Source organism: Meriones unguiculatus, chromosome 6 (assembly GCF_030254825.1).
Source record: "Meriones unguiculatus strain TT.TT164.6M chromosome 6, Bangor_MerUng_6.1, whole genome shotgun sequence".
NCBI classification, from domain to species: Eukaryota; Metazoa; Chordata; class Mammalia; order Rodentia; family Muridae; genus Meriones; species Meriones unguiculatus.
The window spans coordinates 14,059,958-14,079,760 of NC_083354.1; the positions used below are offsets into that span (position 1 = coordinate 14,059,958).

At 54.7% G+C, this 19,803-nt stretch overlaps 1 protein-coding gene and 1 long non-coding RNA gene across 5 annotated transcripts in view; one reads left to right on the forward strand and one right to left on the reverse strand.

Moving 5' to 3' along the window:
• Onecut1 (one cut homeobox 1) overlaps positions 1 to 11,538 on the reverse strand; it is a 33,511-nt gene extending 21,973 nt beyond the window's left edge. For all 4 annotated transcript variants that reach the window (XR_009592222.1, XM_021642066.2, XM_021642065.2 and 1 more), the window contains exon 1: positions 9,976 to 11,538. Coding sequence is in view for 3 of the 4 variants with exons in the window: in XM_021642066.2 (XP_021497741.1) it covers positions 9,976 to 11,089 (1,114 nt within the window). In the remaining variant the exon portion in view is untranslated. The remainder of the gene's footprint in view (positions 1 to 9,975) is intronic.
• On the forward strand, positions 10,182 to 17,785 carry LOC132654592 (uncharacterized). The gene is made up of 3 exons (XR_009592223.1): positions 10,182 to 10,315; positions 14,142 to 14,231; positions 14,785 to 17,785. It is a non-coding gene; the product is annotated as an uncharacterized LOC132654592 (long non-coding RNA).
• The last annotated feature ends 2,018 nt before the right edge of the window (positions 17,786 to 19,803 follow it).

Here is a 19,803-nt window from a genome sequence, read left to right on the forward strand (position 1 = left end):
GTGAATTTCCTGCCTCAGCCTCTCAAATCCTACCCATTTTTTTTTGAGTGGGAGGGGATTGTTTCTGTTTGAAACAGGGTTTTTCTGTGCAGTCCTGGCTCTCCTGGCACATGCTCTGTGGACCAGGCTGGCCTTGAACTAAGATATCCACCTGCCTGTACCTCCCGAGTGCTGGGACTAAAGGTGTTTGCCCTCACTGCCTGTCCCCATCGGTGTTTTTAAAAAAAGGATTTGCATCATGCATGCCTACATCTCTCAACCCAGTTGTTCAGCCTTGCTTGCTCTTGAGTTTTGCCTCATATGAGAACTTTCTGCTTCATGTGTGTACCTTTGGGCTATTTATTTTATTTTATTTTATTTTTTTCTTTTTGGAACGAAGTTCCCAGGAGCCGCCTTTTCGCTTTTCCAGGAATGCTGTGACTTCGTAATTATACGACAGACTGGAATTTCCAGACACATGTGGACTCACGGTTATGTGATGATGACGTTTGTCACAGCGAAGATGCTGATATACTCTCCCGCAGTAGTGCAGAGGTGGTGCACATGTGTCTGTGACAGCCCGTACTATTCCTGTCCGCCCGTATTCCTGGCTACTGGAACACAGGCAGTGGAATCTTACGCGACAGCACTTCTGTGCCAGGAGGCAGTGCTCCTGGCTGCATGGGCTGTTACCTCCTGACTGCAGGGGTGAGCCGGAGACACTGCCATCCAGCCCGAGCCCAGTGCTCCACAGCTTGTCTAATCCTAATATAGGTGGACAGGACACTAAATGGATATAGGAGATGAAGGTGCCCACTGGGCTTTGCCATGGTTACCAGTCAAGATAGGAGGCAATCAATGACAGAATGAGACCTGGAAGGGATCTGAAGGCCAAATCTTTCATTTTACATTTAAGGCGGTGGAAGCTCAGAAAGGTGAGATCACTTGACAACTTCTAAGAGCTAATTACGGCATGAACCTTTCTCTAGGGCACTTGACGCTTAATCCACAGTTCCCTACTCCTAGTAATTCAAGATAGCATGATGTCATGTATGAATTTCTCATATAATTAGTAAAAATATTATATTAATAAGACAGCATGATGTGACTCAGAATGACCTTACATATCCAAATAATCAATTTATTTTTTAAAGGTAATTGTTTGACTTAACTGACTGGAGAATTTGATAACGTTCGCTTCTTTGCTTATGGTGTGCACAGGAGAAATAGCCAGCGGGATGAATAGGAGACAGAGATAGCCTCCTCAATTATGGTTTCAATGTACAAATTTAGCTATACTAAAGAGATATAGGTGTCTCGAGGAAGACAACTTCCAAATATCTCATTGATGATTCTTATTCTTGAATCACCTTGCTGGAAAAATGTGAGGGACCGTCTTAAAAATCATGTGTGTGTGTGTGTGTGTGTGTGTGTGGAGGGGGGGGCTGGGGAAATGCCTCAGCGTTAAAGGCTAGGCTCACAACCCAAAATATAAAAAGCGTGTGTGTTTGTAAAGCAAACTTCAAATTCATTACGCTTCTATTTGACTCTCCTTTATGAACAGCCATAATTAAGTTATTCTAAGAGCTTGGGAGCCAAGAGATTATGGTAGGAAAGCGTCAGGGAACCTCTTTATAATTTGAGACTACTCTCCACCGGAACATGGAAAACTAATTGAAAAGAGACCGATTGATAGCAGCCATACTTAGTTGGTCCTCAGATGCTTGACCGCTCTGGATTTCATTTCCAGTATTACATACATGGTGGCACATCTCAGAACTCAGGAGGTGGAGGCAGGAGAATCAGAGGTTTGTCCTTGGTCATCTTTGGTTAAACTGCACGTTCAAGACTAGCCTGGAAGATGTGAGACCCTGTTTTTATTTTTAATGTTTACATTGAACAATGTCTGTGGTTTGATAATAAAAGCCTTCTGTGTACCATCCCTAGTTCAGTTGGAGGATAAAGCTTACCAGGTCTTTATTACTTTGGGGTGAGGGCTTGGAGGGCAAGAACACCTAGTGATTTTGCCCGAGAATGCTGACTACTGAGTTACTTCTTGTTCAAGTTTTCCTCCTGGCAGTCATTTTAATCAGCACTTCTCCTATTTAATGAGCTTGTAGTGCCATTACATAATCGCCCAGCTCACCAGATTAATGATGAAAAGAGGAACTGATTTTTCCAGCTGCGTCATTTGAAGTAAATGTTAACTTTCTTTCTGGGTCCTTCGTCTAACAGCATTAGCGTGACAAATATGTCTTTCTCTAGCATAAGTAATTAGAATTTAATCACTTTAACTGCATCTTAATTACCCCAAATGAATTGAAAGGACATTTAATAGCAAAGATTAAATTGCCTTAATGAACGATTTTTGTGCCTCCATCAATACTGGAATCACGGCAGCGGCTCCTCACCCACTCATCAAGGCGCCTGTGGTGAGCAGCACGGCCACTAGGTGGCAGGATTCGCACGCTTGTATATCTAACCACCCCCTCCAATCCCTGTTTAAGAAGGCAAGAGGAAAAAACAAACAAGCAAACAAACAACCAAAACCAAAACACCAAAAACCAAAAAGCACATAATTCGTTGTGTTCTTCTGACAACCCTCTCATTGGGACCATGAAATCGTCATCAGATGTTAAAAGTTAGGGACTGGTTGCAGAACCTCTCCATTCTCTTTACCCCATGATGTCTGCAAAGAATGAAGGGTGGCAGGCGCAGGGGTGCCCGACAGAAACTGAGTTACTGAGTTGGTGAGGACAATCACCAACATACACGCAGTGCTTTTGTCAACTTGCTCTCTCTCTCTCCCCCCCCCTCCCCCCTTTCTCTGTGTGCACGCACATGCACAGAGTCCTAAAATATGGGGTACCAAGCAAGTTTTGGAAGAACAGGGGCAAAGACATGAGAATATCAGTCGTGGAAGCTCGGGTGGCCTTGGGCCTTTGAGTCTTCCTCCAGGCGTGGGTCCCAGAGGGCCAGGCTTACCCACAGAGCACAACTAAATGAGATGGGCCTTGCCCATCGATAATTGTTTAAGTGGAAAAGCGGATAGAGAGAAGGGAGCCTCGATTCTGTTACCACTCTGGCTGGGCCTTTGGAGCCATTAAAAGAAATCCCGCTTATACACATGAGAAGAGAGAATTGTTTCGAAAACTTTCCTTGAGAGCCTGACAGAAAATATTTACTCTATAATTTCGAGAGCTTTATGATGCACAGACCTTCTTAAGTGCTAAGGGCAGTGGTCCGCATTCTGGGAGCATTGATCGCTCACGAGCGATCTGGAAATGGCAACAGAAGCCATTTGTGGAGGATGTGCTTGGCCGGGGCTTTGCAACTGGGGAAACCGAGGCCAGGGCAGCGGTACATTCTAGTTGAGTGGTTAGAGACCAATTAACCCCACTACAGAAAGCATCAGAGAGAGCCACGGTAACTGCCACACCCCGTGGTAGTTAACCACAGCTCCCAGACCCCCACACACCCCTCATCTGGGATTCTGGGTCACGCCCCATTCAGTTAGATGGGAATATTTGGAGCTGCAGCCAGAAGTTAGTTGTTTAAGTCGTTAAGTGATTTCTACGTGCAGTAAGACGCACGAGCCCTTGGCATAGACGGGGAGTGGGAAATGGGCATGTCCGCCGCAGCATGCAGTCAATACCCTGTGCACAACCAACTCACACTCCCTCTTTATTCACTGCTGTGACAAACCTGACCAATTGTTCTCTAGGGCTGAGCTCTGCTCGGCTGCTCGCTTATTAAATCAACACATTAAAGAAACAGGAATGGTCCAGAAGCTATTTGTTCCTCTGTAACATCTTTGGGGAGAAACAGCACGGCCCAGATACACAGTAGTATGTTTGTATCAAACGGTCATATTGTCACATGGTTGGCCTAGTCACCTGTCACCTTAGCAAGAAAGTAATCTTTATCAGAGTGAATATATTTGTTAAAAAAAAAAACCTATAAAATGGATGTGATAGGAATGTATGATTGTGTACCAAACTCACTTACATTAAAAATAATGTTTTCTTTCTTAATGGACTGTGAGGGTGATATTTTCCATGTACTGTCTTATGAAGGTGTGAACTTGTCTCATTGAGATGGCGACATGAAGAACATGGTCTGTAATGCATATGGGCTGAATTCTTTTTTTTTTTTTTTTTGAGAAACAGATTCCATAACAAGCCTAGCTTACTGAGATTATTTTTTTCTGTAGCTACCCTAGGTTGGGGGCCATTCGATTTTGTCAAGGTGTGGAAATCTTAGTATTTAAATAGGGTCTGAAATGAAGCTAGTTTTTTCACTTTTAAGCCTCTAGGGCTGAATTACAAAAATGAAAACGTGTTTACATACTCCGTTGTATGCAGTTTCCTGGAGAGCGCTGAACATTACCGGCTTCAAGGACATGGCCACCACCAACTACGGACGCTGAGGCGTGAGACTTCAAGGACATGGCCACCACCAACTACGGACGCTGAGGCGTGAGACACCTGGGAACCTCCTTCTAAATTACCCACAGCCGTTAGAGTTGAATATTTCCTTTTCTTTACAAGAGAACCAAGAATGGGTTTTACCGGTCTGCTCTGTAAGAGCCCTTACTTGGGAAAACTTTGGGGACCAGAGTGTTTGATTAGCTGAATTTGCCACGGATGTGGAGGATGATGACATCAAACAGCTAGGGTAACAATCTCCTTAAAGACCTCGTAGATTAGAGATGACTATAGATTTTCCCCAGCACGGATCAAAGGGACTGAATTGAACGTTTTAGCTTAATGATCCAACTCCTGTCACACCCACGGGGACGCAAATTCCGATTTTATATGCTGGTGTGCACGTGCCGAGCCGCGTCGGAACAAACCAATCAACAGCTGCTCTTTGGCGACGGTTTTGATGTTTCCGACGCCCCGGCAGGGCCGGTGTTTGTTCCGGGAGAGGACTCCCGCTCCCTCAGACTTCGTAGCACTAGCTGTTAGCGCCTCTTGGCTAAGGGCTGGGATCCGGTAGCATCCTAGCTGCCTTTTCCCAGCATCGCCGGCGGCAGCGGGGCTCTGTCCAGGGTCCTGACTCTGAGCCAGGGCTTTAAGCCTGCGGGCTTCCCCAGCCCTTTCTCTCACCTCACGGGAGGGGAAAACAAAGGCTTCCAAGCTTAAGGCCCGGAGGCTGCCTTCTGACTCACTCAGGCCGGTTCGCTGGGAAGCAAGCAAAACAAAGGGACTGCTAATCTGTGCAGACTCTTCTGGTCCCAGCCTCCGACTGCAGGCCGCCAGGGTCACCCCTGCTCGTCTCAGGTGAAAAAAAATAAAACATGTCAGAGAGCACAATCCGGGCCCGGAGTCGAAGCATTCACCTCCTCTGGGTAGTTCGGAACCCGGGGTGTAATCGGCAAGAAAGGAAACCACGTCCCCCTAGAGGGGGCTTTTCTCGGGCAACCTCTTTCTCCTTCCCATCTTCTCCCTGTCTGAGCGCTCGCTGCTCGGAACATCTCGAGGACAACGAGGCTCTAAAAACAAAGCCTCGAGCCAGCACCAACCTCCATCTTCCGCCTCCCCGCCAGGCGGCCGCTAGGGGGAGCACGCGGCGTCCTCCGCGCGGCCACCAGCCAGAGTTCCCAGGTCCCGGGAGCGGAGCCAGCTCCCCTCTGCCTCTGCCAGACTCGCGGACAGCAGAAAGCTTCGAGGGCAGCCACGTTGTGGGCTCTGGGCGGTGTTACCGCTATGGCACACCCGTACGAACGGCAGAGTCCTCCCTGCCACTTGTAACCGGCTCGTTTGGTTGTGACAGCGGTCCCCTGGCCCCTGGGTTGACACTCAGGATTATCCAAAGCTCTCCGGGCTGCATTTTTTTTTTGGGGGGGGGGCAGGTAGGCAGCTTCTAAACACGCCGTGGGTTTTGTTCCTGGTGGCTGTTCTCTCTGCGTCGCCCACTGGGGTCACCGCGTCACAGCCACCAGGTCTGATTAGCCAGGCTTAGGCCGCACCAAAAGCCACACTGGCTAATTGTCGCCACAGGCACCCTCTCAGACCCCACTGCGTCCCCTCTCCTCGTGGGATGTGGGTTCCGCAACGAAAAAAACGTACACAAAGACAACTGTCATCCCACCGAGGGGATGGAGTCTGCCCCCAAGTCTTCCTGACTTCACATTCGGCGTGTGTGTGTGTGTGTGTGTGTGTGTGTGTGTGTTCCGACTACCCCAGCTGACCCCCACCGTTCATCCCTGAAGGCCCCGGGACCCTCGGTTGCCTCCTGATAACGGGTTATCCCCTGGCCACGCTGGGGGAAAGCCATCCCAGGCCTTGACCCCAGCCTCCCAGGCGGACACGGTCGGTCGCGCCCTGCCGGCCCTTTGTTCGAGCTGCAGCGGGCCAGGAGCAGCTGCACCGCGAAAAAGCCAGGGAACCGGGGCGGCGGCTCCGCCTTCTCCCCCCACTCCGCAGCCCAGGAGCCCCTCCAGCCCCTGGCATCTCTTAGGCCCAGTTCTGGCCTCTCTCTTTCTCTCCACCCAGAACCTTCGGGGGGGGGGTGTTCGCCAAGCCTGGCCCTCACTGCCTGGCTAACACGGGACACTTGAAATGTCACCGGTCGGGATAAATATTAACACCAAAGCAAATGGACGTGTGCAAAGCCAGTTATCAATCAACCAAGCCGCAAGGCCACTCACTGCAAACACGGGCCCAGGTTGGGTTGGGCAAGACTTTTCTCAGGGCCGCTTCCAGCTGGGACCCCCTCCCCCCCAACCCCGTTACTCACCCCCACTTTCCTCTAGCATGGAGGGGCAAATGCCCGACCGCAAGGGGGCGAACTGTCGCGTGCTGCGGGGCAGGCCATCTCCACGCGGGGCTCTGGAGGGCTCCTCACCTCCCGCAGGCTCTGCGTGGCCAGTGCCCAGCCTTGCCGGGGCTGAGGACCCGAGCCCCCGCCGCCCGGGTGCACAGTGCCAGAGCTGCACTCACTGGTAGGTGGCTCTTGCGGTCTCTCTCTGAGCTGCCAGCTCCCGTCGAGGGGCGCCCCCGAAGCCTTCTGGAATATTTAATTGGGAACTAATCTCCTCCTGTCTTGATAGACGCCCACGTCAGAGGCGGGGCGCCCCGCTTAGCTTCCCCACCCCACTCGGGACCAGAAGCCGGCCGTGCGTGCGCGTCTGGGTCACGCTGCGTTTTAATGAGCAGCAAGCAAGCATTACGTTGAGGCAACATATATTGATTTTTAAAAGGTAGTTAATTTGGTGAGAATTTCCTCCAGTCTTTCACCAGCGCTTGTAATTTATACACCCGAAAGGCGCCTCCCCAAACATCCTGCCACGTGCAGAAGATTTTTGACCCTCCGAAGAAGCAAAGCAAAGTGGAACGAGGGAGTGGGGAGGGAGGAGAGAGGAGTGGAGAAACGACCCTTCCAGGAAAGAGCGAAGGAACTCACCTGGGCCTTCAAACGGGGCTGAGAAAAGACGGGTGTTTACTTTTTAGTGCCACCGCTAGCAGAGCTGCAGTGGTGCCTAGGAGCCGGTGCCAAGTCCCCGCAAGGCATCAGGCTGGCAGGACTCAGGCTCCACCACTGAGCCCCCTCCCCGACTTCTCTTAAGAAAGAAAGATGGCACTGAGCAGGGCCGGCTGTTGTAAGTGATTCAGAAATAGGCTGTGACTTTTGAGGCAGAGTGGGGTGGTTCTGGGTTCCTTGACTGAGCCACGCTCACCTCCTCACTGCAGACTTAGGTCTAATCCTTCTCACTTCTTGATGGTAAAGAAACAAACAGAAGAAAGCAAGAAAGAAAGAGAGAGAGAGACAGAGAGAGAGAGAGAAAGAAAGAGAGAGAGAGAGAGAGAGAGAAAGAAAGAGGCCGTGCTCTGCTCTGTCAGGACATCAGGACATCCACCGTCCTTGGGTTTTCTGTCTGCTAGAGCCTCCATCTCTCCACATTCATCTACGAAAAGGCCACAAGCCTGGAACCAAGAATAACAGAGCCTAGGTGTGCGGACACACCTTTGATGACCTTTCGGGTCCCATGAGCACCTGCTCAGCACCCAACTCACGCCTTCGGTTGCAGGTTCTAGAACTTGGTTTTCCTTCACAGGGCTCCCCAGCACTGTACATGCCCCCACCCCGGCTCGGTTTTCTTATCTGGAGGTCAGAGGGCCTCGCACAGGATGGAGGGGTTAGATTTCCAGGACTAGGCAACCATCTTGGTACAGGACCTCTCAGTTTGTCCTTCTAGAGTGTGACAAAAGATCGTGTGTGGGGTCACCGATGTCTGGAGTGGTGGGATGTGACTCTGGTGAGGGAGGACGCTTTTTATCCACCCTTCCGAGCCCCGCACTGGCTAGCCCTACCTGCCCGGAAGGTCCTGAGCACTGGCTTCAAGTGAGGACGCATTGGAAGGGTCTGAAAACGGGCCAGTCGGGAGAGCAGCAAGATCAGCTGCCCGCGGGGGAGGGGCAGCAAGGGGCCCACCAGGGGGTCCAGTTCTACAAGGAGTGCTACCCAGAAGAACCGCGGAGCTTAGGAGTGGCGTTCCGTCAGCCCGGGTCTCCTGCCCATTGCCTCACTAGAATCCTGGGCGCACCAACCCGAGCCTGCCTTGAGAACTTCACAGCAAAGGACTTAGCTATGCCGGAGAGAGGTTGAAGCAGCGCGGGCGCCCATGACCAAAGGCCTCTGGATGTCAGAGGCAGGGGACACTGGGGTAGGCCAGCGGGCTAGGATCCGAGGCTAGTCCGCACCTGCCTCTCCCCAGTTTCTCATTGGCAGGCACCGGGTGGGGGGAGGGAGGGTGGTTCGGCCTCAAGCTTTGATTTTAGTCTGTGAAACGGCTCAGTGCCCTCGGCTCAGGGCGGATTGACTGTCTCTCATTCTCTAGGGACGAATTAATGGAGAACGATCAGTTAATTAACAAACCCTCATTCCGGCGTTTACCTTTCTCTTCACCAAGACTGAGACCTGGGCGCAGGGCTCAGATGAGGCTGTGTGTGGCTTTGGGCAGGGGTGGGGGTTGTGTGTGTGTGTGTGTGTGTGTGTGTGGTGGGGGGCAGTGCACACTGGAGTCAATCAAGGCGGCACCCTCCGCCCAGGGCTCGCGAACACAGTCTGCCCCTGGGCTGCCCTCTCCTCGGGTCGCCGAGTGTGCCTGAACCCCCGTAGGTCCCAGCTGGCTTCAGCCGTGCGCTAGGTCTCCCGGCCCACAACAAGGAGCCAGGCCTGGCGCCTGCACTTGGCAGCTGAGACTTTCAGTGCTCAAACCGCCTGCTAGGGATTTCGAAGTGAGAAGACAGGCTTGCCGATGTGAAGGACATCTACACCTCCCCACCCCGGAACACAAGAGACTTAGATGAAAAAAAAAAAATCACGAGGACGAAAATGCGAGTTGTCATCTGTGGGTCCCTAGGCTCAACCGGGAGCTTCTTGCAGGGGGGCGATCCCTGTCCGCCTCTGTCTCCCTCCTTTCCACAGCCGGTCACACGCTCAGCGCCTGTGTGATAACCCTCCCGAAGCCGCCCATCGCCGGCAGGTTTTGGAATCTGTGTACACACCCTAACTGAAGTGCGGTTCCCCCCAGCGCGCGGTGCGGAGAAAACAGGGCGAGAGTGGCTCTCCGCAGCCAGCTCGGCCAAATACTGCCTGGCCGCTTGAGCGGCCGCCGATCCGCGCGCCGGGTGGATGCCCCGGGCAGCCGGAGCCGGTTCCAGGCAGGATCAGTCCCTTTTCCAAAAGCCCGCTGTGCCCCGCCAGGTTCCTAGAATCCCTCGGCTCTGTCCCCGAGCGCGGAGGCAACCCCGGAGTCGCAGCGGTCCGCGAGGCCTCCCACGAAGCACCTAGCCCGGGTCCCGAGCAGGAGGAGGAGGAGGAGGAGGAGGCTGGCTCCCCGAGCTGGCTCTCCCAGGTCCAGGGACACCCCTCTTGGAGGAAGGGGAGGCGGAGCGGGGCGAAGCGCGCCCGGCCTTTCCTCGCTCCCTCCCACCTTCTGTCCCTCGTCTCGCCCACGCGCCCCGTCGCCCATCCGGCTGGGCTCACCTGCCAAACGGAGCGCGGACATGCGCTGGAACTCCGGCTCCTGCAGCCACTTCCACATCCTCCGGAAGGTCTCCCGGCCGGACTTGAGTTTGCTCCAGGGCTTGGGGTTTCGCAGCAGGTCCGAGAGGGTCCCCTGGGAACGGCAGAGCACCCTCTGCGCGAAGATGGCCTGCGGGATGCTGTAACGCTTGAGCTCGGTGGTGATGCGCTGCGCCACCTCTTTGGTATTGATCTCCTCCATCTGCCCTGAATTACTTCCATTGCTGACCTGCGCGCCGGTCACCGAAGGGTTGGGCTCCCGGGCCGTGCCCAGGAGCTGTCCGTGGCCCTGGGCGTTCAGGTGGGCATGGGGATGGTGAGGAGGAAGGCCGTTGATGGGCACCATGCCGGCGGAGGTGGGCGTGAGGTGCTGCTCCCCGTGGCGGCCGAGGATGGCAGGGTGGTGGGTTTCAAAGCCATTGGGGGTGAGCATCTTGTCGGTGGGCATAGCCGCGCCGGGGTGGGCATAGTGGGGCAGCCCTTGCTGGGAGTTGTGGATGCTGCCCAGCCCAGAGCCAGAGAGGGGCGAGAGGCTCTGGCCCATGCCAGCCACGTCCTTGTGGTAGGGGGTGTAGAGGTTATTCATGGACGCCAGCCCGCGCTCGTCCCGCATGAGCGTGAAACTCCCGCTCACGTTGCCCGCCAGGCGCTGGTGGTGGTGCGGGTGGTGGTGGTGGTGGTGGTGGTGATGGTGGTGGGGGAACTTGTCGGACACGGTGGAGATGGGCGGCAGCGGCTGCAGAGGGGTCAGGGTGGTGTAGGTGGTGGGCATGCTCATACCTGGGGGAGTCTCACAGGCCATGGTCATGGTGGGGTGCAGGGGGCCGGCCAGGCTGTGCTCGGGGGCTCGGTGGTGGTGGTGGTAGTCGCCGCCTCCGCCGCCGCCGCCGCCGTCCAGCAGGGACGCCATGCCCATGGCGCGCGGGTGCGCGGGGGGCAGGTGGCCGCCGCCGCGGTGGCCCACGGAGCCGCGCGAGTGCGGGCTGCCGCCCAGCAGGTCGGCGGGGGCGGGCACCGGCTCATGGCTCACCCCGTGCAGCTCGCCGATCGCCTCCATGCTCAGCTGCGCGTTCATCGTGCTGCGGGCGAGCGGGCTGCCACATCGATGTGGCCGGGCAGAGGCGGCGAGGGGCGCGCGGGGTCCGGGCTTCGCGTGGGCCGCGCCGGCGACCGGGCCTGCTCGTCCTCTCCCGGTCGGGATGCTCGGCTCTCGCTCTGGGGCGTGCGTGTGTGTGTCTGCGTGGCTCGCCTCCTCTCCGGCTCCCACCTTCCCTCCGGTTGGTTTTTTTTTTTTCCTTTTTTTAATATTAATTTCCAAAAAGGCTCCGCGCTGTTGGGAGAGCGCGGGTGCCCCACGCGCGCCCGGCCCGGCCCCCTCTCGCCCCTCTCCTTCCTAGAATCCCGCTGCCCCCGGCTCCCCTGCTGCGGCCCGCTCGCCTGCCGCGCCCGCTGCCTGGCCGCGCCGCCCGCCGGCTCGAGCCATGGCTCGGTTACTGTGGCAGACTGTGGCCGCGATTCCCCTGGCCGCCGCCGCCGCCGCCGCCGCCGCCGCCCGCCGCCCGCCCTCCCGCCTGCCGGGCGCAGCGCGCATGCGCGCCCGCAGGCCCCGCCCCCTCGGCCCCGGCGCCCCGGCTCCGTGACGTCCCAGTCCAAATGGGTCTGCGGTGGGGGGGTCGCGGGAGGGGGCGGGGGCGCCCGGGGCTCTCTCAGCGGCGCCCGAGGGCCCGGGAGCCGTGCGCACGTGCCCCGGACGCGCGCGGAGCGTCCCCCGCAGCCTCCGCGGCGGTCAGCCGAGAGGGGCATCCTCCCCCCCACCCCATCCCGCTCTTCCTCACTTCCTCTCTCTCTCTCTCTCTCTCTCTCTCTCTCTCTTTCTCCCCCCCCGCGAGGTTTTTCTGCCCGGTTTCGATCCCCGTGGGCCGGCCACATGGGGGAGAGCCGGGGGCCCTGGGTCCGAGTTGCTGTTTCCCCGGGGCAGGTTCCCCGCGGGGAGCTGGGGGCTGCGCCCAGGCCTTAGCCCATTTGCCCCATTGGGTTTCATTCCCTGGAGGGTCCCTGGGGGCTGGCTCTGTCCTCATCCTTAAACGCTTGGCCTCCGGGGTCCCCGGGGGGCGTGATCTTTGACGGCCTGGGGCAGCCCGGCCGCTGTTGAGCCGGCACCCAAGCTCTTTCCAGCGCCCCTCGAGCCCGCCTCTCCCCATCGTGGGAAAGAGGAGCCCTCAGCGCCCAGAGTCGGGATGGAGGCCACCCCTCCGCTGTCTCAGACCCCGGGGACCTTCCGCCGTGCCCCTCTCCGCCCCCTCCCCCCCCCCCCCCCCCCCGTTAAGGCGACGTCCTGCCTGGGTTAACTCTGCTGGGGTTTCCTGAAGGAGACGGGAGAGAGTGCCTCGATGGTCCACCCTGGGGGGCTGGTCTTTCAGTCACTCCGCAGCCTCCCTAGAAAAGCACCCAGAGGCTGCCGCTGCTGCTTGGACGTCCCCACGCGGGCAGGGCGCACGCGGCAGCGCAGGCCTCGGCTTGGCCCGCAGGGACGCCTTCTTCTTCCTAAGCGTCCCTGCAAGAAGCCTCCAGATTTGAAAATCAATTCAGCTTTGGGCATAATTGCGCCCCTGTCACAGTCACGCTCCAATCCGGGATTGAACCCGGGCCTTCGGCTTGGTGGGGACGCGTGGGGAGGCCCCCTGTGTGGGACACACACCCGGCCGCCACATGCCGCGGCTTTCTTTTATTTACAAAAGAAAGAAAGAAAAAAGTCCGTAACAAAAGGCAGAGCCTTGTCTGCTTAGGTGCTTTTATCCCTCGGAGAAAGGACAGATGTGCCCATTGTCAGGCCCTTGGCAGTTAGGCCGGGTCAGCGCCGGAGCCTCAGCCCGGGGCTAGCGCTGTTCACAATAAGGAGAGCCTCAGAGCGGGGTTTTCAGGGCTCGGCTACTAACAAAGTCGGTGAGGCCTGCTCTGCGCCAAACACAGAGCCCACCGCCTGTGTTTCCCTCTAACGGTTTTCAGAGAGCCTAGGACGGAGTCGAGGTGGTAGGGTCTAAGAGGAAATTCTGGTATGGTCAATTCTGGGGCCGAAATCCCATCAGCTAAGGCATAGACGAGTTCATCCCTCAGCCCAGGTCCCTGCCACCAACAGCACAAAATCACTCCAGGTCAGTCAAGGTCAGTCGGTACACTAAGAATTCCTAGAAGACTAATTCTGCTGGTTCTGATCCTCAGAAACTCCTCTCTCCTACCCCAAAAACTCTTGTGGATCCTACTTCTTGTCCACTTGGTCATGATCTTTTAGGAATCTGGAGTGCCCCCCCGCACGCCTTAGGAAAAGGTCATTTAGGGGAAAATATATTGGCCCAAACCAAAATTAACTAATTCATTTCTTTATCATCTCTTCAGACTCATTCAAGCATAGAACATTTTCTATCCAGTGAATCAGCCAAATGCACGTTTCTTTATTTCTTTATTTATTTTTTTCTAATCCCTTTCATTTTCTATAGAGAAATTGCCTTTCCTATAAGACCAAAGGGTGGTAGAAGCAATCTCAGCTCAGCTGTTTCTGCCGCCATATTTTAGTCCCATTGAAATGATTGATCTGCCCTTGTGGCCATCTCTTTTTGAAAGACAGTTCCTTTAAAAAAAAATGAAAGAAATTGGTACACAAATATTCATGGTGTTATCCTTTTCCAGTTAATTAGAGACTGGATCTTGGAAAGTCCTCCTGGCTGAGCTCCTGGAGCCTACCTGAAGAGGGTGGGATCACGTCCCCATGCCAGCAGGGGACTTTGTCAAAAAGGTGGCTTGTGTCAGCCTTGCTCATCTACCTCCGTGTGTGGTATCCTCACTCCTTACAATCACAGTCTGGCACGGGCAGAACTTGGTTTGCAAATCTTTCTCCTTCTCTCCCTCCTTCCCGTCCTCTGTTTCACACCTTTCGTTGAAGCACTGTTTTTCTGTAGTTGGTGAGTCAGGGCATTGACCTCTCAGAAGCATTTCCTGTAAGGTGTTTTGACCTCTCAGAAGCATTTCCTGTACGGTGGGTAGAAAGGACCTTTTTTCTTGGCCTCTGAGGGACCATCAGATGCTAGGGGACTGAATTTACCTGTTGTCATCTTGTCTTCTTCCCTTCTCAGAGTGCCCAGCAAAAAGCTTGGCCCCCTTAGATGTACTATGGAGGGAAGAAAGCATTAGAGTCTCTGGAAGAATTCCTTGACACTGGGCAGGTAAGTGTGTGAAGCAGAGGGAAGAAGGAGTTATAGTTAACAGCTTCAACTCTAAGCAACTGAAGGAGAGTTAAAGAAAAAAAATAATGCCAAAAATTATATGAAAGTACACGTTTAAAAACAGCTGAAGGCTCAAATAGATGCTGGATGCAGTAGTTTCACGTTGGAAACCAACTTTGGTGCTACTGGGGATTGAACCTAGGCCTTGAGCTAGGCGAAGGCTCTACCACTGATGTTTATCTTTGTAATGTCTTAAGTGTGTGTATGTGGGGGGGGGGACGGAGATGAAATTTGTCCTCTGCTAGATAGGCTACAATTTGCAAGGCAACACCATCAGACTTGGGGGAAAGGCCATTCTTGTAAATGCTGGCCACGCAAGGCTCTCTTAGGACGGTGAGAGTCAGAGTTCATGGGCTTAGCTCGCTTTGTGACCAGGAGAGAAGGAACATATGGACCATTCAAAAGAAATGTTTCTAGTTTCTTTGGGCCATCAGGTGCTCAGTTGCTATTTGGTGTCCGGCAGTCCTGGGGTTTAGAAAGTGTTTCTACCCAGGGCGAGAGACACTTGGCTACAGCTTTGGAAGCCAGTCAGCACTTTGGAGGCTTGCAGAGTCTAGAATGAAGCTCCCCGGGGGAGGGGCATGCCAATGGCAGCCGGCTACAGCAGAACCCTGGTTAAAGGCGGTGAGAGACCTGATTCTAGATGCTTCCTGCAGGGTTCTCCCGTCTTCCTCTGGAGTCTTTCCACCTCTCCTGGAGAAGTTTCTTCCGAAAATTGCTGTTGGCTGAGAATAGGCAATAATTTGCAAGGAAAAAAAGTGGTCCTATGGTGTAGTGTTGAAAACAACAAAAATAACAAATTAGTTCCCAGTTCCGTGAAGTGTGCCGCCTGTCTGTCCCATCCCTGTGGAAGGAGTGCTCCAACACTCCGCTTCAAGCTTTGCTTCTGCGTTCAGTGTCCGTGCAGTTTTAATTCGTCTGTTCAGTTATCCCCTTTCCTTCCTAAACATCCTTCTGCGAATGGAAATGATTTTCAAACCCAGCAGTTTTGCACCACCCGTTCTTTCATCTCTCACCCACCCACCCCTATCCCCAAAGATGACGCCCGCGGAAGGGCGCCCAGCTCCCTCCAACCCCGCTAACACAGAGTTCCAGGAACTGCTTGGAGCCACCTCGGTGGCGGTCTGAAAACTGACCACTAGCCGAGCCTCTCTGGTTACTTCCTGGGCAAGCAAGAAAACCGCCTTGCTCTCCTGGGACGCTGGAGGAACTAGCAGAGGATTCTTCTGGGCTGAAACTTTCTGGGGAGATCGCCTGCTTCGGCAAAGGCGCTGAGGGGTGTCCGCAGTGGCCGTGGGACTGAGGGGGAGGCTTCTGCCTCCTGGGTGACGGGTGGCGGGGGCGCCTGACTCCCGGGGAATCGGTCTTGCGTGGTCTGACCTTCAGTGGGCTGTGTCTCATGGTCATAATTTTATATTAACGGAGGAGGAACCCTGCGAGGAAGCCAGTGGCGTTTTCCAGATTTGGGGTGGCTAACGGTGAACGTTCCTTTTTCAGCCCTCCTCTTTTGGAGGTCTGCGATGGGTTAGCAATGGCCTTCGGATGGTGGAGAGTGCCAAAGGTGGACATTGGAAAGGAAGTGGCTGGGGGTGAGGGCCCGCGCCTTGGTGCCATTCCAAGCCACCAAAAGTAAGAAAAACTCAGATGGGTGGACGGAAGGCTAAGTGTACTCCCGATGCTCTCTCCAGTACAATATTCTTCTCCGACTCTGGTGATAATTAGGAGGCAGCAGTCACCAGCCACCGCCCAGCCGGGAGCCTTGGGCTGCGCAGGGCTTGGGCCAGCCAAGTACTACCCTAAGCTGGGCCTACTCACGCCCACTTGGCGAACTCCACAGTCGCCCGGCAACACCGACGCAGGCCCAGAACAGCTGCACTTGGGAAGGAGGAAAAACTCTTTAAACAAATCATTTTGGTGTCTAATCAATTAGTGTTTGCGCAGTCAAGTACCATAGATTTAACAGAATAATCGTTACTGCCCTTGTCTTTATTTGACCCGCAGACACCTAGAAGATTTAAAAATAAAACGCAGGTGTTCTGAACGCCTGCCCCGTTGCCTGCGCCGCTGGGTTTGGCTTTGGCTTTCTCCAGGGGGAGACTCATCCCTCTCTTTGTCCTTCACTCTCCATATTTCAGTCCCCGTCCCCCGACCCCTCGTCCCCCTCACTTCCGTCCTGGCCTGCCTTTCACAAATCAGCCACCTTATTGGTCTGTCCTCACCCTTGGTCTCTGACCCAGAGACTCTGCGGGAAGGCCCTTTAGCCTGAGCGCCATCCGGCTGTAGGATTATGGACTGGACCAAAGTCCTCCATCCACCCCAACGCCCAGACCTCAGCCTTTATATGCCTTTCATATCCTAAGACGCAAGACGCCTTGTGCTTGACCTCTAGTTTCTGTGGAGGTGGGGAAAAGACCTTGGCCTAGGTGTGTGTGTGTGTGGGTCTTGCATGCGTTAGGGGTCTTGCTCCATAAATGCAAACAATTGGATTCTCTCTCTGTCTCTGTCTGTCTGTCTGTCTCTCTCGCGGTGAAAGGAAAAGGTAAAGCACAAAAGCTTTGGTCCACATCCCACCATCACGTGGCTGTGGAGAAGGCTGTGCCAGTCTGAAGAAGAGCCAACGCAAGAGGGGTACCCACGGGGCAGGCAACTGTCTATCAGATGCAAGCTTCTCCGGTCCACAGGGCCTCCAGACTCTTGCAGCCCACTTCCGAGTGTTTCACAGTCGTCACGTGTGTGTGTGTGTGTGTGTGTGTGTGTGTGTGTGTAGCTGCGTGGATGCAGGAATGCTTCACCTCTGGAGTCCCCACGCCTGAGATGAGGTCCCAGACGATTGTCTGTGGGGCTAAGAGACACAGAGGTGGGGCTGTGGGAATACGGACGTGCAGGCGAGAAACTTGGCAATACCCACACACCTGCACCCCCTTTCCTTCCTTTAAGGAGGGGGAGGGGGGCTGGCAGTGGGGTTCACATACCCGAGTGGAGCTTTTATTGAATACTAGGCTGTAACTGTACCAGGAGAGGGTGGGTGGGAGGTGGGACTGAAGGCGAATCTGTCCCCCACCGTGGCTGTTCCAGGTGCCCCAAATACTCCAGAGGATTCCCACCTCCCTGGAACTAACCGGCACCCCGGTTCCCTACATCACCTGAGAAACCTTCCTCCCAACAATAGATGGTCATAATGTACTTGACTAATGCCCGTATTTTCCTGTTTAACATACATTAATCCAAGTAACAAAAAAAAAAAAAAATCAATATCGCTAACAACATTGCAAACAAATCTTAGTCCATCTCACACAAAAACCTCCTCAGATTTTCAATCACTCCCATCGCCTTGAATTTTGTTAATCTCCGAGGCCGCTCATAGTAGCTCCTGGCTACTGTGAAACTAACCCCCAACTTTTTAATAGCAGTCTCTAAAATTCCATCCTCCCCCATCCTTTCATCGTGGGGTGGCACCGAAGGTCTTCAAAACCCGAGCCACGTCAGGGTCAGGACCTCAAGTTCTCCAAAACCTGTCCCACTGGGCACCAGCAAACACCTAAGGTCACCGGACAATATTCTGGATTTTGTTTCTCTCCTGGACAAAACTCTGTATGTGGCAGATTCCAGCATCTTCCCAGAGTAGGGGACCCCATACTTCCGATCTTCTCAGGCTTTTAGTGCCTATTCTAGCTATCCTGAATCTAATGTCAGCTGGTGGTTCTTGCTGGGAGTTTATTGTAATAATTATTTTTAAAAACTGGTGTTTTCCGCCCGAAAGAAACTAAATAGAGGGGCCCGGCTAATGAAGGAACTTAGGTTTGCAAAACACCATAAATAATTCATTATTGTATTTCAAGGGAAAAAATAGCTTTCTTAAATCATCTCCGCAATATAAATGGCGGACTTACAGTACAGTCCCGGTAAGCCTAAATTTTTAAAGGAGTAATATTCAAAGAGACATAGATGTCTGTATTAATTATTTATTCGCCGGTGCCTTCCTTCGTTTCTGACTTATTATTAATTAGGCGCCTCCAGTCTCTCGCAGAGCGCTCCACTGAGCCGGTTGCAGCTTTAAATATGAATTAAAAGCAAATCCAAGCTACTGTAATGCGAAAATTATTCCGTGTCTTGCATGGCAGAGATGAATAGCTGCGCGGATCAATACGGCGAAACTCGGCTCCCAACGACAAGGTTATTGATAGTTCGTAGTAATGACATTAATGATGGAGAAAAAGGGGGCACAGCCGCCCACCGCCTTGGAAACTTTTTAGCCACTGAAACCCCGCAATAAAAAAACCGGGAAGGGGGCAGGCAGGAATCGGGCTTAAGTGTAAGGAGAAAATTATTTATGAAACCCGGATAAATAACTTCGGAAACCTTGATGCATTTGAACTTAACGGCTCTCGGCTCTGACGGCCCTGGCTCCAGCTGGGGAGACCGCGAAAACCCCAGGCGTGGAGAGCTGGGGGGCCGGGTGCTCTCCAGCGGCCTGAGCCTCCGGAGCGCGGCCCCTCTGCCCGTTCCCCGCTGGAGGAGCCTCTGGAGGCGCCGTTGACCGAAGATTCTGGAAGTGGGTGGAAGGGGACCGGCGGGCGAGACGGACACCCACTGTCCGCGAAGGGACCGGAGGCCGCACCTTTGGGGCCAGGACTTCTAGCCTGGGCCTTTCCTGGTGTTGGCTTGGCATCAGTCCCCGAAGCGGGTGGGGGTGGTGGGGGTGTTGTCAAACGCTGCGGGCCTCGTGGGGGCCCAGGGTCCGCTGGACACGCACCTCGCCGCGGCCCTAGGGATGGAAAGACTGTTGGAGACTCCGCAGGGCGTCCAGGCCCGGCATCCCCCATCCTCACCCGTCCCCCCCAACCCCATCCCTCTGCTCTCCTCCGAGTTTACCCAGGCCGCAGCCCGGGAGCTCTGGGCAAGCAGAGCAGGAGGGCTCGGGTCTTCACCCACGTCGGGTCCTCTGGGGCCACTGAGGCTGACAGCCCCGGCATCGACCCCTCTCCCTGTCCCCTGGCCGAGGCCACAGCGAGGGAGGACGAGCACAGAGGCGCGGATGCCCGAAAGGTCACATCCTGACCCTGCGGGGCATCAGGAAAGGTCAGGGCGGGAGGGACCGCCGCGAGCCCGTGGTCCCCTCCCCCCTCTGCAAGGCTCTCAGCCTCCCCGTCCCCTCCCCCAGCACGAGGACAGGCCTGGGAGGTGGAGGGGCGGAGGTCGTGGTGACCCTGACAGCCAAGGCTGCGTGCAGGCAGGCCTGGCGGCTGTTCTGGCGCATCCTGGCTCAAGTGAGAAGTGGGGACTGGAGCCGAAAAGGGACGGGAGGACGTCCGGCGCGGGTCGACCACAGTTTTCTTCAGAAATAGGGGTGATTTTGTATTATTATGATTTTTTTGTGGTCAATTTGGTCTCTTAAGACACTCTCCCTCCCTTCCGGCTCCGTTTCCTTTCGGTCTTTCGAGTCATCCCTTACACCCACCTCTTTCAATTTTCTTCCTTGGCCCCTCTGTCCTTTCCCCCACTCTCCCCCTAC